At 42.8% G+C, this 17,512-nt stretch overlaps 1 protein-coding gene and 1 pseudogene across 6 annotated transcripts in view; both read left to right on the top strand.

Moving 5' to 3' along the window:
- Positions 1 to 17,512, top strand: part of Ogdh (oxoglutarate dehydrogenase) — an 82,269-nt gene that overhangs the window by 26,187 nt on the left and 38,570 nt on the right. For 3 of the 6 annotated variants that reach the window (XM_028870566.2, XM_028870567.1, XM_037208087.1), the window contains exons 3-5: positions 2,874 to 3,065; positions 5,568 to 5,658; positions 15,013 to 15,057. In XM_028870566.2, the coding sequence (XP_028726399.1) occupies positions 2,874 to 3,065; positions 5,568 to 5,658; positions 15,013 to 15,057 (328 nt within the window). Of the gene's footprint in view, positions 1 to 2,873; positions 3,066 to 5,567; positions 5,659 to 5,779; positions 5,883 to 15,012; positions 15,058 to 17,512 lie in introns of all 6 variants that reach the window. The other 3 variants (XM_028870570.2, XM_028870569.2, XM_028870568.1) reach the window with 3 other exon arrangements.
- LOC114693974 lies at positions 7,296 to 10,384 on the top strand (annotated as a pseudogene).

The raw sequence follows: 17,512 nt of genomic DNA, 5'->3' as shown, positions 1-17,512 counted from the left end.
CTAGTTAATTAACCACAAAGGTAATAATTGTTAAAACACTTAAAAATTATCATTGGAGTATAGTTTATATAACACAAATGACACCATTAAAGTGGGCAGTGTTTTTACCATACTCACAAGGCTATGCAATCATAGTCCCAGTGTCTTTTGTATGCTTGTTTGGTTTTAGGACAGTGTTTTACTGTGGAGCCTTGGCTTACCTAAAACTCACTATGTAGACTATGCTGGCGTCTAACTCAGAGATTCACCTTGGCTCTGCCTCCTAGGTGGGAGAGTTAAAGGTGTGCACCACCATGCCCAGCCCAAATGGTTTGTTTTTATGTGCATTGGTGTTTCACCTGCATGTACACCTGTGAGGGTGTCAGATCCTCTAGAACTAGAGTTAACAGACAGTTGTGAGCTGCCATGTGAGTGCTGGAAATTGAACCCAGGTCCTCTGGAAGAGCAGCCAGTGCTCTTAACTCTCCAGTTCCCTTCTAATTTTTTTTTTGTTTGTTTTTTTTGGGTTCTTTTGTTTTTTGTTTTTCAAGACAGGGTTTCTCTGTGTAGCTTTGGTGCCTGTTCTGGATCTCACTTAGTAGATCAGTCTGGACTTGAACCCACAGAGATCCACCTGGCTCTGCATCCTAAGTGCTGTGATTAAAGGCTTGCACCACCACTGCCTGGCTCTAATTTTTTTTTTTTTTAAATGAATACAAAGGAGTATGTTCTTACTGTAGACTGTTATGAGCATTTCAGGAAATTTTTTTTTTTTAAATGTATACAGTGTTCTGCCTGCACACAGCCCTGCAGGCCAGAAGAGGGCACTAGATCTCATTACAGATGGTTGTAAGGCACCATGTGGTTGCTGGGAATTGAACTCAGGACCTCTGGAAGAGCAGCCAGTGCTCTTAACCTCTGAGCCATCTCTCCAGCCCAGGAAAGTCTTCATAAGTATTTTAGAATGAGAGGCTGCTCTGCTGTCTAAGAGGCCATCAGGCATTTGTGTGGTTGCAGGGAACTTCCTGGTTTATGTACCAAGAGCATATAGTTATATTCATAAATCAGATATGTTGGTGCGTGGACACTATCATGAAAGAGCTAAGTCTACAAAAGCCAGATGACCAAATAGAGTCGGGGTGAAGAAGAGGGTCACTGGCAGATCACTTGCCTAGCATGTTTAGGGCCTGGGGTTTCATTCCTAGCATGATAAAACAATTATTTTTTTTTTTAAGACAAAGAACTTTAATGATCAATATTATGATTTATTGAGTCATCTTTACCCACTACCCCCAGGTACAGACAGAATCGTTGATAGCCACTAATCTCCCCATACCACACCCACCAACCCCCCCCCCCAAAAAAAAAGCTACACACACACACCTGGGTAGTATCTTTGCAGAGTTCCTAGGAAAGTAAGCATAAAAGTCTAGTAAGTTTTCACCCTGCATACTTTTGAAGACAAACTAATCAGAGTTTACTGATGGGAAAGTTTAGAAACTATTGCAGAGAAGACTTTGAAAGTTGTATTATGGTAGCATGAGCCTGTGATCCCAGCACTGGGAATAACAAAGCAAGGGGATCTCTGCTCCGCCAGCCAGCTCCCAAACAATGACACGGAGACTTATTATTAATTAGGAAAGCTTGACCTTAGCTTAGGCCCCCAACTAGCTCTTATAACCTAATCTGCTTCTATTAATCTCCCTTCTCCACATGGCTTTTTTACTTCTCCATTTCTATATGTCCAACTTGTTTCGTATCTCCTGCACACCTAGATTCTTACTCCTAGTTTTCTCTCTCTCTGCCTGGAAGTTCTGCTTATACCTTCTGCCTAACTATTGGCCATTCAGCTTTTTATCACACCAATCACAGCAATACATCTTCACACAGTGTACCAATGTCCCACAATCGGATCATGAATTCAAAGCCAGTTTCAGCTAAATAGTGACTTCCTTAGTCAGATCCTGACTTCATGTTCCCCACCACCACTATCATCCACAAAAACCCTATCTTTTAACGGTTGGATTTTTTTTTTTCCTTCTCGGGAAATAAGTCTTCATCTCTGATCTCTAAACTATTTTAAGGAGCTAGAGAGTTGACTTAGCAGTTAAGAGCACTAATAGGACTTAGTTTGGTTCCCAACTATCTGGGCAGCTTAGAACTACCTGGAACTCCATTTCCAGGGCATCCAACGTCCTCTTCTGGCTTCCACAGGCACATAAACAGTGAACATACAGATATGCGAGCAGGCATGTTGTGGTAGTTTGAATGTAATTGGTCCCTATAATCTCAGGGATTATCACTGTTAGGAGGTGTGGCTTTGTTGGAGTGGTTATGGCCTTGTTGAAGGAAGTGTGTGTGTGTAGCCTTTGATGAGTCCTATGCTCAGAATACTGCCCAGTGTCTCAGTCAACATTCTGTTGCCTTCAAGATGTAGGACTCTCAGCTCCACCACCACATATGCCTGCACACCACCATGCTCCCCATCATGATGATAATGGACTGAACCTCTGGCCTGTAAGCAAGTCACCCCAGTTAAATGGTTCCTTTATATAGTATATAATTTACAATACAAAATGCAGATTAAATTATTGAAATCAGCCGCATGGCAGTGGCACATGCCTTTAATCCCAGCACTTGGGAGGCAGAGACAGGTAGATCTCTGTGAGTTCAAGGCCAGCCTGGTCTACAGAGTGAGATCCAGGACAAGCCCCAAAACTACACAGAGAAACCCTGTCTTGAAAAACCAAAAATAAATAAATAAATAAAATTACTGAAATCTGAAGTAAATAAAAATAGAAATGCAAGGAAATGACAGTGTTGCCTTCTTGTAGAGGATAGTTGTATATGGCATTTAAGGGAGAGTCGCATAACTGTGTTCTTTTTGTCTTTAGTCATGGGATATTTTTTTCCGAAACACCAATGCTGGAGCCCCTCCTGGCACTGCCTACCAGAGTCCTCTTTCCCTGAGTCGAAGCTCCCTGGCTACCGTGGCCCATGCACAGTCCCTGGTGGAGGCACAACCTAATGTCGACAAACTCGTGGAGGACCACTTGGCAGTGCAATCTCTCATCAGGGCATATCAGGTGAGCAGTGGCTGTCCATCAATATCATACAAGATGCAGTATTCCCTAGGCCTTTCTGGATGTGCATTGTTTTACTTCTCTTCCAAATGCCAACTGTTTCCTTCCTGCTTTGGTCTTATAGAGGCAAATATCAAATATACAAGAGAAAAAAAGCAAAACTATCCTCGTTGAGCCAATCTTCCACTTTAATGGTCTGTCTCATAATAGCTCATGATTTCTGTTCATAAATAGGCAAGTCAGTATGTGGGCATGGAAGGGTTACTGAGTTAGTGAGAAGGTCAGTGCTATGGGATGGATGGATGTCCCATTTCAGGTAACAACTGAATGCTGTAAAAAAAAGTAAATCCATGCCGGGCGGCGGTGGCGCACACCTTTAATCCCACCCCTCGGGAGGCAAAGCCAGGTGGATCTCTGTGAGTTTGAGGCCAGCCTGGTCTACAGAGGAGATCCAGGATAGGCACCAAAACCCTGGGGGTGGGGCGGCAGTAAATCCATACAGTTTAGAGACAGAAGCCAGAGAGTAGGGAAGAGGACCTGAGTCTGCAAAATGTGGGTGAGGCAAGGATGTTATATCTAAATTCTGCCAGCAAGCAGCTAGCCTCATCAGATATGTTCAGCAGGACTGGACTCTTTTCTTTTCTTTTTTTTTTTTCTGGCTTTTCTCCATCTAAGCAGAGTAACCAAAGATCTTTCTCCCTGGCCACCTCTGTTGGGGAGCCAGAGTTCAGACCCTAAAGTTTGAGTAGATCCAAGGAGGAAAGGTACAGAAAAATAAACCAGGTAGCTTCCTTCCAGGACCTCCAATGAGAGTCCAGGCCCCACTGCCTACTCTAGCACGGATGCAGCAGTAGCATCTAGGAGCTTGCCCTGAGCTCTGGTTTTTGCCTCATGCTTCAGTTTCCTGGTGGTGGTTGTACAGGAAGGTCCTGGGTCCTCAGTCTTTTTCCTGCCATACTCTTCAAGGAGAACTTCTTCTTGGGACATGTGTGCTAACATGGGAAGGAGATGGACAGAATGCTATAAATGCTATAGCCCTGACCATACAGCATTTAGATGTTGGCTCCAGTAACATTTTAATCTAGTTTCTGGTGACTTCTCACCATCTGCTGTTCTTCTCAAATTGCTAGCAAGAACTGTGACAGAAACATTCCTAACTAAAAAACAAAAACAAAATAAAAACACTTGAAGGAATTTTCTGAGTGTGATGGCACACATGTTTAATTACAGCACTAGGAGGCAGAGGCAGGTGGGTCTCTGAGATTTTTTTGGCCACCCTGGTCTGCATAGCAAGTATATGCATAGTAGTATACCCTGTCTCGAAAATAAATATATTTTTAAAAAAATTTTAAATGGGATTTCCCCATCCTCTCCTCTCCTTTGTTTTGATGGGGCTGGAGATTGGATGCAGCCCATGGGTACACAAGTGGTTCGTAGTGCTCTACCACTGAGCTCTACCCCAGCCTCCTATTTTTAATTATTATTGTATTAATTGTATTATTTTGTGTTAATGGTTAATTTGCCTGTATGTATGTGAACCACACGTGTACCTGGTGCCCATGGAGGTCAGAAGAGGGCATTGGATCCTCCGGAACTAGAGTTACAGATGTTTGTTAGCCTCCATGTAGATGCCGGGAATGGAACCTGGGGCCTCTGGAAGACCAGTGCTCTTTAAGTGCTGAGCCACCTCTCTAGCCCCCTCTTCTGTTTTTTTAAATAGTTTGATCAGGTGCCTTAAACCAGTGTAGTAGTGGAAGATTGTGTTCTGTGTGTGACCTAGTCTGTAGCATCAGGGCCAGAGCCCTTAGTCCTCCACACACTTGGACATATAAGAAAAGCAAACCTTCCCTTACTAAGATAGCACCTTGTTTATACCCTTTCATCACAGCCAACACCTAAGCCTGCGTTTTCTTCCGCAGGGAAATAATTGTCTTTACACTAGAGTAACAGTTCTCCCAGCATATCTCATTTCCATTGATCTAGAAAAACTGTGAGGATCCCCAAGATACAGTTCATTGTTAAATAGCCAAGTTTATTACAACTTGAGAAATACATTCCTTTTTTTATTCTCGTAAAAGGGTATTTATTATATGCAATAATGGTTTGGGTTTTTTTTATTGTTTTTGTGTGTGTGCTTTACTGGAAGTTGAACCTATGGTCTTGAGTTTTGCTAAGCAAGTGCTCTACCATGAGCTATTATATGTCCTTAGCTCTCTTATATTGAGCCAGGATCTCACTAAGTTGTCCAGGCAAGTCTTGAATTTTTAATTCTGTGCTTCAATCTTGTAAGTAGCTTAAATTATAGGTCTGTGCTACCAGGCCCAGCTCACAGTAATGCATTTTAAAATAAACTATTTTATACTGTTTTTTTAAGAACTAATTCTGATTTATGGGTTCACTGAGCTATGTTCCTTTCTGAGAAAGATTTGTATGAAGTATAACTCTTTTACCCCTTCCTGCAGCTTACTGGATCTGCTTAATGACTTGCTTGTGTTATTATTCCAGGTCAGGGGTCACCACATTGCAAAACTTGATCCTCTCGGAATTAGTTGTGTAAATTTTGATGATGCTCCGGTAACTGTTTCTTCAAACGTGGGTGAGAATTAATATGTAAATGCTAATTTTAATGTAATTTTACTTTTTTTTGCCCCTTCCCTCTTTTTTTTCTCCTGTCCTTTTGTGTGTGTCCTCCCCTCTCATTGTTGGCCCACTCATAGATACGAGGGCACCATGTAGCACAGCTGGACCCCCTGGGGATTTTGGATGCTGATCTGGACTCCTCCGTGCCCGCTGACATTATCTCATCCACAGACAAACTTGGTGAGGGTCTGCGAGCAGTCGGCTGCGCTGCTTGAGCTCCTCTCGCTGTGCACAGCCTGTGCTAGCCAGATATCCAGACAGGAGGGAACGGCTCTTAAGTTTCCTTCGTGCTGATCACTTGAAATTGAGCAGTCATGTAGCCTTAGTGTATTTTAAGGGTATTATTTTTACCTTAATTTTCAGTCAGATTATTCAAGTCCCAATCTGGAAAATAAAATTTCAAAGGAAGGGTCTGTGACACTGCTTCAGAGAATAGCTCTTCTGGCTCCAGCTTTCCATATCCTGCACAACACTGCCTTTCGTAAGGCCACTGATCAGCCTTGCAAGGCTGCTGTTGTCATGGCTGTCCGTTCCGGAATATGGTGGGGCCTGCTTGGGCTGGAGGATGTTCATATCCCTAAGGAACGAATTCCAGAGCAAGGTGTGCAGTTTGGGTTTCCTGATTTATACATGCTGGTGATCACACCAAGGAAACTTTGGAAGGCATTCCCTACAGCGTCAGGAGGTCAGGGCCTTTGGGAGGTGCATGTGCGGAGAACAATTGGGGTTTTGTCACTGTTGCCAGAAGATAAGCGAGCCTGGACCTGGTCCTCCTTGTGAGGCGAATGGGCATTGCGGTGCTCACTGCAGCTGCTTCCAGAGTTAATCTGCTTATGTCACCATGCTGCTAACCTGTACTAAAGGAATGATGATGTGACTAATTATGACATGACCAGAGTGTTCACAGCAGGCACCTTGCATGCTAATGAAATCAATGATCACCTACTTGCTAATACTCTTGGGGAGAAGATGAAATTAGTGTCCTTGAAAGCACTTTGAGGAATAGTCTCTGGGGCTCTGCACATACCCTGTGGTCTTACAGGTATTGCTGAGTTGTAACCAAGAATTTGGATGTTAATCAGCTTACATACAGTTAGACATCGGACATTATTGATGTTGAATTGGTGTTGGCAGTTTATAAATTGTTCTTTAGTTCTCAAGAACATGCTGAGATATTACAGGATTTCCTCCATTTATATGTCCTTTAGCAGATTTAGGAAATGTGTAGAAAAACAAACCTTTTTCTTGTTTATCGACACCAAAAACTTGTGTGACCTCAAAAGGTCTAAGTGGGTACTCCCCACTCAGTGGGCAGGCATATCACTCGGGGGAAGAGCACTTGCTGTGCAAGCATGAAGCCGAGTTCAGATCCCAGGTGCCCATGTAAAAACCCCACGGCCACGTGAGCCTGTAACTCCAGCTTGTAGAGGGTGGAGACGGGAAGATCACTGGGACTTCATCGTTAGCCTAGCTTCAGGTTGAGTGAAGGACCCTGTCTCAAGGAATAAGGCAGAGATAATACCCAATGCCCTCCTCTGGTCTCTGAGTATGTGTGCACATGTACATGCACACACACACACACACACACAAAAAAAAAAAAAAAAAAAAAAAAAACCTGAAAGGTGTAGACAGACTTCTCCCCACCAGCAAGTAAGCAATCAATACCAACTGGGTTTCTTCTTATTTAATTCAGTTCTGATAGATGGTTCCATGAAAAGAATTTGTTTGTGGTGAACTCCAGAATAGAAAATCTGGAAAAGATTGGGGTTTTCTGATCCGTGTTGGGTGAGAGGAATTCTCGCTTCTATGGCCTGCATTAGGGAAGAAATTGTGATGCTGGCTAGATGGTTCAGCAGGTAAAGGTGCTTGGTGCCAAGCCTGACAGCCTGAGTTTGGTCCCTGGAACCCACATGGTGGAAAAAGAATGGACTCCTGAAGTAGTCCTCTGACCTGCTCACTCTCACTGTGGCATGTACATGCATCCAGACAGACAGACAGACACACAAATAAATATAAAAGACAGCATAACTTCTGTCTACCTGGAGATGGAATCAGATCCAGGATGGGGCCTCCCTTCCCAAGGCCTCCTCCATCAGACTTTGTTCAAATGGCTTTTTTTTTAAGGCAGAGTCTCACTATGTAGACCAGGCTGACCTCAAACTCAGAGAGATCCACCTGTCTCTGCCTTCCAAGTACTGGGTTAAAGGTACGTGCCCCTATAACAGGATGTTCAAAAAGCTTACAGAACCCAGAAAAACACTTGCATATATTTACCACCTTATTATAAAGGCTGTTTTAAGAATGTAAATAATCAGTCAGATGAAGAGAAGCTGAGGGCTAGTCTGGAAGTGCCTCAGATGCTCTGTTCCATGGAGTTGGAGTGCACACCATCTTGGCATGTAGACAAGTTTTTGAACAGCTACCATATGTTTTGCAGTACATAGTCTGGAGAACACTGTCCTCTTGGGCTTCTCTGGAGACTGTTTTGTGCAGGAGTGATCATAGCAAGGACAGTCATGCTAAAATGCAGTTGAATACCAAGGGTATGATGTAATACTTACCTATTTCTCAGCATTCCTTCCTCTTGGGCATAGGGCAGGACCCTTCTGAAATGAGGCCTTAACTATTATCAGAGGGTAGATCAAGGAATTTATGGTCAGTTGTAATAGGTAGACAAGGTTTTGGACCCACTTGAGTCTTCTTACTGTGGCCTTACTTGAGGCGAACATTATGGGGCAAGAACCATTAACAAAAACATGGATATAAAATAACACAGGAGGAAAGTGTGGAGAAACTCCCTGACTCTGACCAAATAGGACCAGATTCTGATTGTAGACTTGGGTGTGAGTTCAGCCTTGCTCCCAGATTCAGTGGTAAGACCTTTGACATAAGCTGCGGTCTCTTTGCACAATTCCTGGGTGGTCTTAGTGCTTCCTTCCGTCCATGTCATCCTTTAGTGTGAAAACTCTTGCTCACTATCTCCCAGCCTTTCCTTCCTGTTTGTATCATGTCAGTTCCGTGAATACTCCAAAACCTCCTGGACCTGTAGAGTCTCCTCCATGTGCCTGGGTCAGGGTAAACCCCTGACTGTGGACTTCTTACTCCCTTTGTGAGCAGAGACCTTCTAGGAACCTCTTCTTCTCAGGACCACCTCCTACATCAGTCAAGCTAGAGACCACAAAATGCTAGTTTTCCATTTGTGATAAGACATTTGTACTAGAGAGAAGCAGATGAGAAAAAAAAAACTGGCCTTTTTCTATACCACTGGAATCTGCATTAACATGTACCTCTCTCAATCTGCACATTAGAATAAATGGGGACCTTCAAGGTATCTTCTGTTCCCCTCAGAATGTGTAAGTCAGGGCAAGCTGTAGGGATGGATCCCAGCCTAGCAGTCTCTGAAGGGTAAAAATCCTTAAGGAATTCCAGCAAAGCCAGCCCCTGAGTCCATACTGCACCAGTCTGCTCTGCCTCCATCTTCCCTCCTGAGCCTTACCTCATATCCACTTTGCATGTGTCCTCAGGGTTTCTGTACTTCTGTGAGAATCACAGTTGAGGACTTCATAAATCATAAAGCTCAAGTGCATAGAAGTGGCTCAGGGGTAACCAAGGTAGAAAACACTCAGGCCGAAGCTGTAGTGGCTCTTAGGGATGGCAGCAGCTGCAGCAGGACCTGCAATGTCCCAGCAGTTTTTCCAGAGCTTCTCAGATGCTCTGATCGACGGACCCCCAGGCAGCGTTAGAGGAGCTGACTAAGGCTTTGGAACAGGATCCAGATGATACACAGTATTACTGTCAGAGAGCTTATTGTCACATTCTTCTTGGGAAATATCGCGATGGTATTGCTGATGTAAAGAAGTCTCTTGAACTCAATCCAAATAATCCTACTGCTTTCCTAAAGAAAGGGATGTGTGAATACCATGAAAAAGACTATGCTTCTGCTTTAGACACTTTTGCAGAAGAAATTAGATAGTGCAGATGCAAACTTTGCAATCTGGATTAAAAGGTGCCAGGAGACTCAGAATAGATCAGAATCTGAAGTGTCTGCATCTCAGAGAACTCAGTCAAAAATCAAGTATGACTGGTATCAAACGGAATCTCAAGTAATCATTACACTTATGATCAAGTATATTCAGAAGAGTGATGTAAATGTGGAATTTTCAGAAAAAGAGTTGTCTGCTTTGGTGAAACTCCTTTCTGGAGAAGATTACAATTTGAAGCTGAGGTTGCTTCACCCTGTAGTGCTGGAGCAGAGCACGTTTAAAGTACTTTCAACTAAGATTGAAATTAAAATGAAAAAGCCAGTGGCTGTGAGATGGGAAGAGCTAGAGGCAAGGAGATGAGACCACACCAAAACAGTTCACAGCAGATGTGAAGAACCTGTATCCATCATCATCTCATTATACCAGGAACTGGGTTAAGCTGGTTGGTGAGATCAAAGAAGAAGAGAAGAATGAGAAGCTGGAGGGTGACACAGCTTTAAACAAGTTATTTCAGCAGATCTACTCAAATGGTTCCGATGAAGTGAAACAGGCCATGAACATCATTTATGGTGTCTGGTGGTACAGTCTTGAATACCAACTGGTTTAATGTAGGTAAAAGAAAAGTTGAAATCAACCCTCCTGGTGATATGGAATGGAAGCAGTACTAAATAAATCAATTTGCTATCACAGTAAAAAAAATAAAATAAAAATAAAATAAGTGGCTCAGAGCTCGCTGAAATCCTCTGACAACTTGTGACCAGGAGCATGTGGATGCACTAAGTCAGGGATGAGAGGAAAGCACAGTTTGATGCTGTGTTTTTTGTTTTTTTTTTAAGATAGCATCTCATGCCACCCAGGCTGGCCTAGAACTTGCTCTGTAACCAAGGTTGGCTTTGAACTCCTGATTTTCCTGTTTTCACCTCCCAGGTTCTGGGATTACAAAGATGTGCCACTTGATCCTGTTATTTTTTTTTATTATTTTAATCAGAAAAATTATAAAGCCCTAAGCAGGTTTTTAATTCTCTTTGTAGCCCTGGCTGGTCTGGAACTTAAGATTTTCCTGCCTGGGTTTTCCAAGTATTGATTAATAAAGCCCTTCGCTACCATGGTTAGCTTCCCCCTTAACCCTCACCCCATCAAACTCAGGACTTCTAGTAAGCTAGGCAAATACTGTACCATTTAGCTTCATCCATCCCTGATGCTGTGAATTTTAAATAGTGTGACGTAAAGATACCTGTAGGGAAAGAAGGTATCAGCTTGTTAGATGTTTGAAACTGTAGGGAAAGTAGTTTGAACAACCACCCTGATGTACACAGGTCTGACATGAGTTAGACAGTACACAAGGCCCAGCATCATCTTATTGGACAACCTTTATAACCCTGACTGGATGACCTTTGGCTGGAGGCTTGACCTTTTTATGTCTCAGTCACCTCCTCTTTAAGGCAGACATGATGGTATCACCTAAGATTGTTTTCAGAATTAAGCTGTGCCTAAGGAACATAACCTATATTGCAAGCTCTCTCTGTAAGCCAGTGTGGCTTTGAACTTAACTGCAGTGATCTTTCTGTCTCTGGAGTTCTGCCTTACATTTGTGAGCCACTGCACCTGGTATCTCTCTCCCTCCTGTCTCTGCTTTCCACTTCTTTCCCCTCTCCCTCACCTAGGCTGGGTTCAGAGGACCCTATTGCCTCAGCCTCTTGAATAACTAGGACTACAGGCTTTTCATGAAAGATTTAAAGATCAGTTTTAGAGCAGTTGCTCAGTTAGTTATGGGTTATATTCCATGATTGTCTTTACGATGTCTGGAACATGGATACCTTTTTCCATAATGTACTTAGTTGGGGTCATGTTCCAAGTAAGCCTTGGTGGGCCATTTTAACTTGTACTAGGTTGTACTGTAGACCGTACTTCCTTGTGGACACATTTCCTATCATCACCCATAGCCATGGTTTGCTCTGTGTATTTCTGATGCTTGGTAGTGAGAGTCAGGCATCTCGCTGTCCTTTGGCAGGAGGATGCTTAAGGAGGCTTTTCCTAAATGACCTTAAAGAAGGCGTAGTAGGTGCTGAGACAGAAACTAGTGTGGATTGCAAAATGCCAGAGTGGTTATGAGTGGACAGGTCTAGACAGCCAGCCTCCATCATTGTCATCTTTTGGAGATACACGGCTTAACAGAACCAGATCACTTTGTAGAGCTAACTGCAGTGTGACACCTGTTGTCTCAGTGTTTACATTCTATGCTAGTCATTTCTTCCTTGCCCCTTTGGAGAGTTGACATCTTGTTCCCATTAACTCTTGTCCTCAATTTTTTTCTTTCAAGTATAATACTCAAACTAAATTCCTGCCTAAAATTGCCATCATCTGTGACGTCTGTTACATATTCCACAGTAACTTCTAACAGTGACAAAATAATTATTTTTCCTAATGTGAGATTTAAGTGTAACTAAGGAATTCAGATTATCATTCTGTAAACAAATGTAAGGAAAATATGAAAATTCTCACACATGCCTCTTTAGTGTTTGTGAATCCTTAATAATATTAGGATATGAACATATATTTATTTTAAAAGTCAACTTATAAGTCCAAAATTAGGTCAGAATTTCAGCCACTTAAATGAATTTGCCCTTGCCTTTGTGGCATTAGGCACAGTATGTCAGCGGTCCTGTACATTTTTCTGACTTTCTTGGTGCATTGTGAAGAATGAGCTGAAAGCTGAGTATGAATTTGTTTGGTGGTTTAGGGTTGTTTGGTTTGGTTTGGTTTGGTTTTGGTTTTCCGAGACAGGGTTTCTCTGTGTAGCTTTGCAGCCTTTCCTGGAACTCACTCTGCGGACCATGCTGGCCTCGAACTCACAGAGATCTGCCTGGCTCTGCCTCCCGAGTGCTGGGATTAAAGGTGTACCACCAGCTTTGTTTAGGTTTTTGTTTGTTTGTTTGTTTTTTGAGCTCCAGTCATTCTTGTTGCCCAGGTTAGTCTCAAAACCATGTGCTCAAGTGAGCCTCCTACTTTGTCCTTTCAGATGGCTAGGGCTATGTGTGTATGCACACCATTTAACTCTAGAATTGCTTTTTAGAAACTTTTTTTTGGGGGGGAGCTGAGGATCGAACCCAAGATCTACCACTGAGCTAAATCCCCAACCCTTTTAGTCACAATTTTAGAGTAAGAGCAGTTTGTTTAGCAGACATTGTCTTCTCTGAGTGCCTCAGAGAGCTGAAAAGTAGTAACAGGCTTCCTTAGGTGACTACAAGCAGGTCTCCCTGAAACTATATTCAAAGGGCATTGAGGCCCGGACAGGAAGCCACTAGGTGTTTAACAGGGATTCTTTGTATATGCCCAAGAACTGGTAGATCCATCACACTTACCCATGTGTATCCTGTGCTTTTAGAAGTACCATAGCCGGGGGCTGGAGAGATGGCTCAGTGGTTAAGATCATTAGTTGCTCTTCCAGAGGACCCAAGTTCAGTTCCCAGTACCCATAAAGCAGTTCACATCCCAGTCCTCTGTAACTCTAGTCCCAGGGGATCCAATGCTGTCTTCTGTCTTCTGAGGACACTGCACACACACACAGTCCACATACATGTGGGAAAAACACCCATACATATAAAATAAATACAAATTTGAGGGACTGGAGAGATGGCTCAGCAGTTAAGAGCACTGACTGCTCTTCCAGAGGACCCGGGTTCAGTTCCTAGCCCCCACATGGCAGCTCACAACTGTCTGTAACTCCAATTCCAGGGGACCTGACACCCATGGGAAAACACTAATGCACACTAAAAAATATAAATAAATAGAAAAGAAATGCTGCAGCTGAATCCCTAGCAGCTTTTGTCTACTCATAGCAACATTCCTACACTCTAAAAGTAATTGCTGAAAAGACTCCAAAGTACTCGGATACACTGGAGACAGTTGTGCTTTCTATAAATGACAGCACAGAGGCTCTCTTTCACTCTTTTTGGTTGTGTTTACATACCCAGTACCCAGATGGCAAAGCTATTCCATGCTATGTTCACATTTGTTTTCTTGAGGGTGGCGTGTTGATTTTTAGAGACAGGGTTTCTCTGTGTAACAGCCCTGACTGTCCTGGAACTCACTTGTTAGACCAGGCTGTCCTCAAACTCACAGAGATCTTCCTGCCTCTGCCTCCCGAGTGCTGGGATTAAAGGTGTGTGCCACCACCGTCCATGTGTTCAGATTTTTAAAAGAAAAAACAAGAATGAGCAATTTCAGTTCCCTTTGAGGCCCTTCCCTGTTTCTGAGTTCTGCAGGATCACTAATGGTTGCTTGACCTGGTATGTCTTGATTCTAGAGATCCAAGGAGAAAAATTAAAATCTTCACCCTAGCCTTAAGCAGAACATTGCTGCTTTTGTGCAGAGCTTAGATATTTTGTTGTCTTAAGGAGCCATGGGGTACTCAGGTCTTAGATGGATGCCCCTAGGAGAAGAAGGTAGAGCTTTGCCTTTTGTTTGTACACTGTAGGAGTCATAATGAGACTGCCTGTTCCCTGTAAACCCTCCACTTGAAAGGAAGCACTTGGCTGCCTGTTATCTGCACACCCTGACCAGTCAAATGATTGTGGCTCTGGGGAAGAAGAGTTCTGTGTATCTGGTTAAATGTTTTGAGATTCACTAGTGGCCAGGGAAATTGGAGTAGAAATGCCTGAAAACTCACAGATAGTGAGATAGTGTTTACACTCACAGGCAGTGTAAGGTGTGCTTAGCTGTGTGTGGTTAAGGTTCTTAGGGGTTTTTGGCTGTTGAGTTCTTCTGTTCCAGTTTTGCCATCTTTTACAAGAAGACTAAAGATCCTCCTATACTTTAGAATCCAGTTCTGAAAGATGGCTGCTTTATATATTAGGTCTTTTCACCTTCTTTTCCTCTGTCTTCCATCACATAGCGGTCTAAAAATATGTGTAACTTCCCAGGTGAGCACTGTGTCAATGGCTTCTGGAGGCTAGGTTAGAGCAGTGGGATCAAGTGATGCTGCCTGGTGGCTTCTCAGTGTCAGGGGAGTGGCCTTCCTGCCTTTGGATGCGCCTTACCCAGCTCTTCTATGAACAGGTCCCACATTTACCAGAACAGCTCTCAGTGATTGAACCCCTGACCACAAAACCCAACCTTGTCTCCTTTTGTGTGTGTGTATGTGTGTGTGTGTGTATGTTGTGTATGCGCTCGTGTGCCCATGTCCATCCATCTGTCTGTCCATCCCTCTGTCTGTGTTACCTGTTTCTGTGGTGATGGTATAGGATTTTGGTGTTGAGGTTTTAAACTAACTCTCACCTGTCTTTTTCCTTCTGCGCTCACCCATGCTACCCTACTCTGCCTCTCAGATCTTGCAGTTTTCAAGGAACGACTTGGAATGCTAACAGTAGGAGGTATGAAAATAATGAGCCTTTCACCTTTCTGGAGTTGAGGACTTCATTTGAGTAGGATGTGCAACTTTTCCTAGCATGTGACTTGGGGAAAGTTGACACGACATGTATCAGTGTTTTCAAGTTTGTGCATTGTTTTAAAATACATTTCTCCTTCACTTAATTATTACCCAACAAGTAGAGCTGTGGCCCTGGTGTGGGCTTGTTCCTATTCGTGTGTCCTGCAGAGCATTTCATCCGACACATGCTTTCTCATCGCTTTGCTGTGAACTTCCCTCTTCAGTACTGTTCCCTTCAGCTCCTGCAGGAGTCAGCGGGGGCCTGAGGCCACATTAGCTCTGCATGGTGGCTTGTCCTATCCTTTGTGTTCTGTTTGTCCTAGACTCTGGATTCCTTTGGATTCTGCTTCCTGGCCATTTTGAACAAGGTTTCTAAACCATTCTCTGTTTAAAAGCCAACTGAAGTATTAATCAAAGCTTTCCAGGAGCTCTGTGAGACTTGTTTCTGGGTAGAACGCCCTTGAGGAATCCAGAGTTGAGGTGCTGGGGCCATCTGCTGCTGTCTTCTCTACCTGCCCCTCACTTTCCTGGCCAATTTCTTTCCCTTCAGGCAGGCTTCTCTTAGACATTTTTCTTTTCCTCTGTCTTATTCATAGTCTCTGTGAGATATTAAATTTTGCATTTTGAAGCAAGTGTAGACTTGTGCAGTTGTAAGAATTAATGACTTTCATAACCATTTAGCTGGTATATCCAGTGGTACAGTTGTGACTATAGCACATATCACACCAGGGTCAAGACTCAGAATCCTTCCCATCTCACCCTGCTACCATGCTTAAACCCTGGCAGCTACTCTTGTCTTCTCCATTTCTGTAATGTTGTCATTATATGCATGCTGTAAAAATGGAACCACATATGTAATGTTTGAGATGGGGATTTTTTTCCCTTCAGCTTAGTTATGTAGAGATCCTCCCAGGTTGCTTAGTGTTTTTCAGCTGAGTAGTATCCCATGGCATGGAGACGCAGTTGTTCTAAAGGATTCACAAACGTTTTAATTTTGTGATGTACAGTTCATCAGTGTTTTCATCAGACTGTGCTTTCATTGTCAGTTTTAACTTGGCCTAGCCTCAGATCCCAGAGGTTCTCCCTGTATGTTTTGATAGACATAGTAAACTACTATACCTATAATCCCACTATTTTGGAGGCAAGGCAAGAGTGTGGTTTGAGTTTGAAGCAACCAGGGCTATAAAGGTTTTATAATTTTGAATAAGCTAGAGTCCATTTTGAATTTATGTATAATATCAAAATCAACATCTAAATTGAGGTTTATTTAAATACTTATTTTGCCCATAGTCTCTAATAGTTTCTCATTGTTAGCTGGAAAGTCTCTCCTTCAGTGAGATTTTTGCATTTTTCTCAAAAATAAGTAGGCTCAAAAGCTGGGTGTGGGGGCTGGAGAGATGGCTCAGAGGTTCAGAGCACTGGCTGCACTTCCAGAGGTCCTGAGTTCAATTCCCAGCAACCACATGGTGGCTCACAAACCATCTATAATGAGATATGGTGCCCTTTTATGATGTGCAGGTAGAACACTGTGTACATGTGTACTTAATAAATAAATTAAAAAAAAAAAAAAAGCTGGGTGTGGTGGTGCACACCTTTGATCCTAGCTTAGCAGGCAGATCTCTAAGTTCCAGGCCAGCCTGGTTTACAAAGCGAGTTCCAGGACAGCTAGGGCTGTTACACAGAGAAACCCTGTCATCCCCCCATCCCCCCCAAAAAAACCAAAATAAAATAAAATGAAAATAGGATCTGGCACTTGCTTCCAAGCCTGACAAACCTGAGTTTCATTCCTGAACCTTTGATCCCACATGCATGCCTTGAAGCATGTGTGTCTCATATACACAAATAACTACATATAATGCATTTTTCACAAAATCATTGGGTCTTATTTGTGCAGATCTACTTTGGATTTTCAGTTTTCTTTAGTTGTGTGTACCCTTCCACCAATATCACATCTAGATTATTGTGGCTATTAAACTTTATTTTCACAATTGTTATGACAGTTTTAGAGCGTTTTAGAATAAATGTTTCTGCCTATATAAAACCTTATCAACATTTTGTTAGGAATTAGGTTAAACTTACAGGGAAATTGAGAAGTGTTCCTCCATGGTTCATTTCTTCTAAGTTGTAAAGTATCTACAGAGTTTTGTGATATTCCCTTTTTTATCTTTTGATATCTTGAGGATCTGTAGTGACATCGTGTTTCATTCCTGACATTTGTAAATTGTGTTGTCTTTGTTTTACAGGGGATTGTCAGTGTACTGATCTTTTCAGAGAAACAGCTCTTGGTTTCCCTGGTTTTCACTGTTGTTTTGCACATTGATTTCTACTCTTGGAGTTCTTTACATGTGCTTGTTGGGTTTGGTTTTGTTTTCCCTCTTCTGGTCCTGGGGCCAGGTTAG

Source organism: Peromyscus leucopus, chromosome 7, assembly GCF_004664715.2.
Source record: "Peromyscus leucopus breed LL Stock chromosome 7, UCI_PerLeu_2.1, whole genome shotgun sequence".
In the NCBI taxonomy this organism is placed as follows: domain Eukaryota; kingdom Metazoa; phylum Chordata; class Mammalia; order Rodentia; family Cricetidae; genus Peromyscus; species Peromyscus leucopus.
The sequence above is the reverse complement of the archived record's forward strand: the minus strand, read 5'-3'. Positions and strand labels throughout refer to the sequence as shown.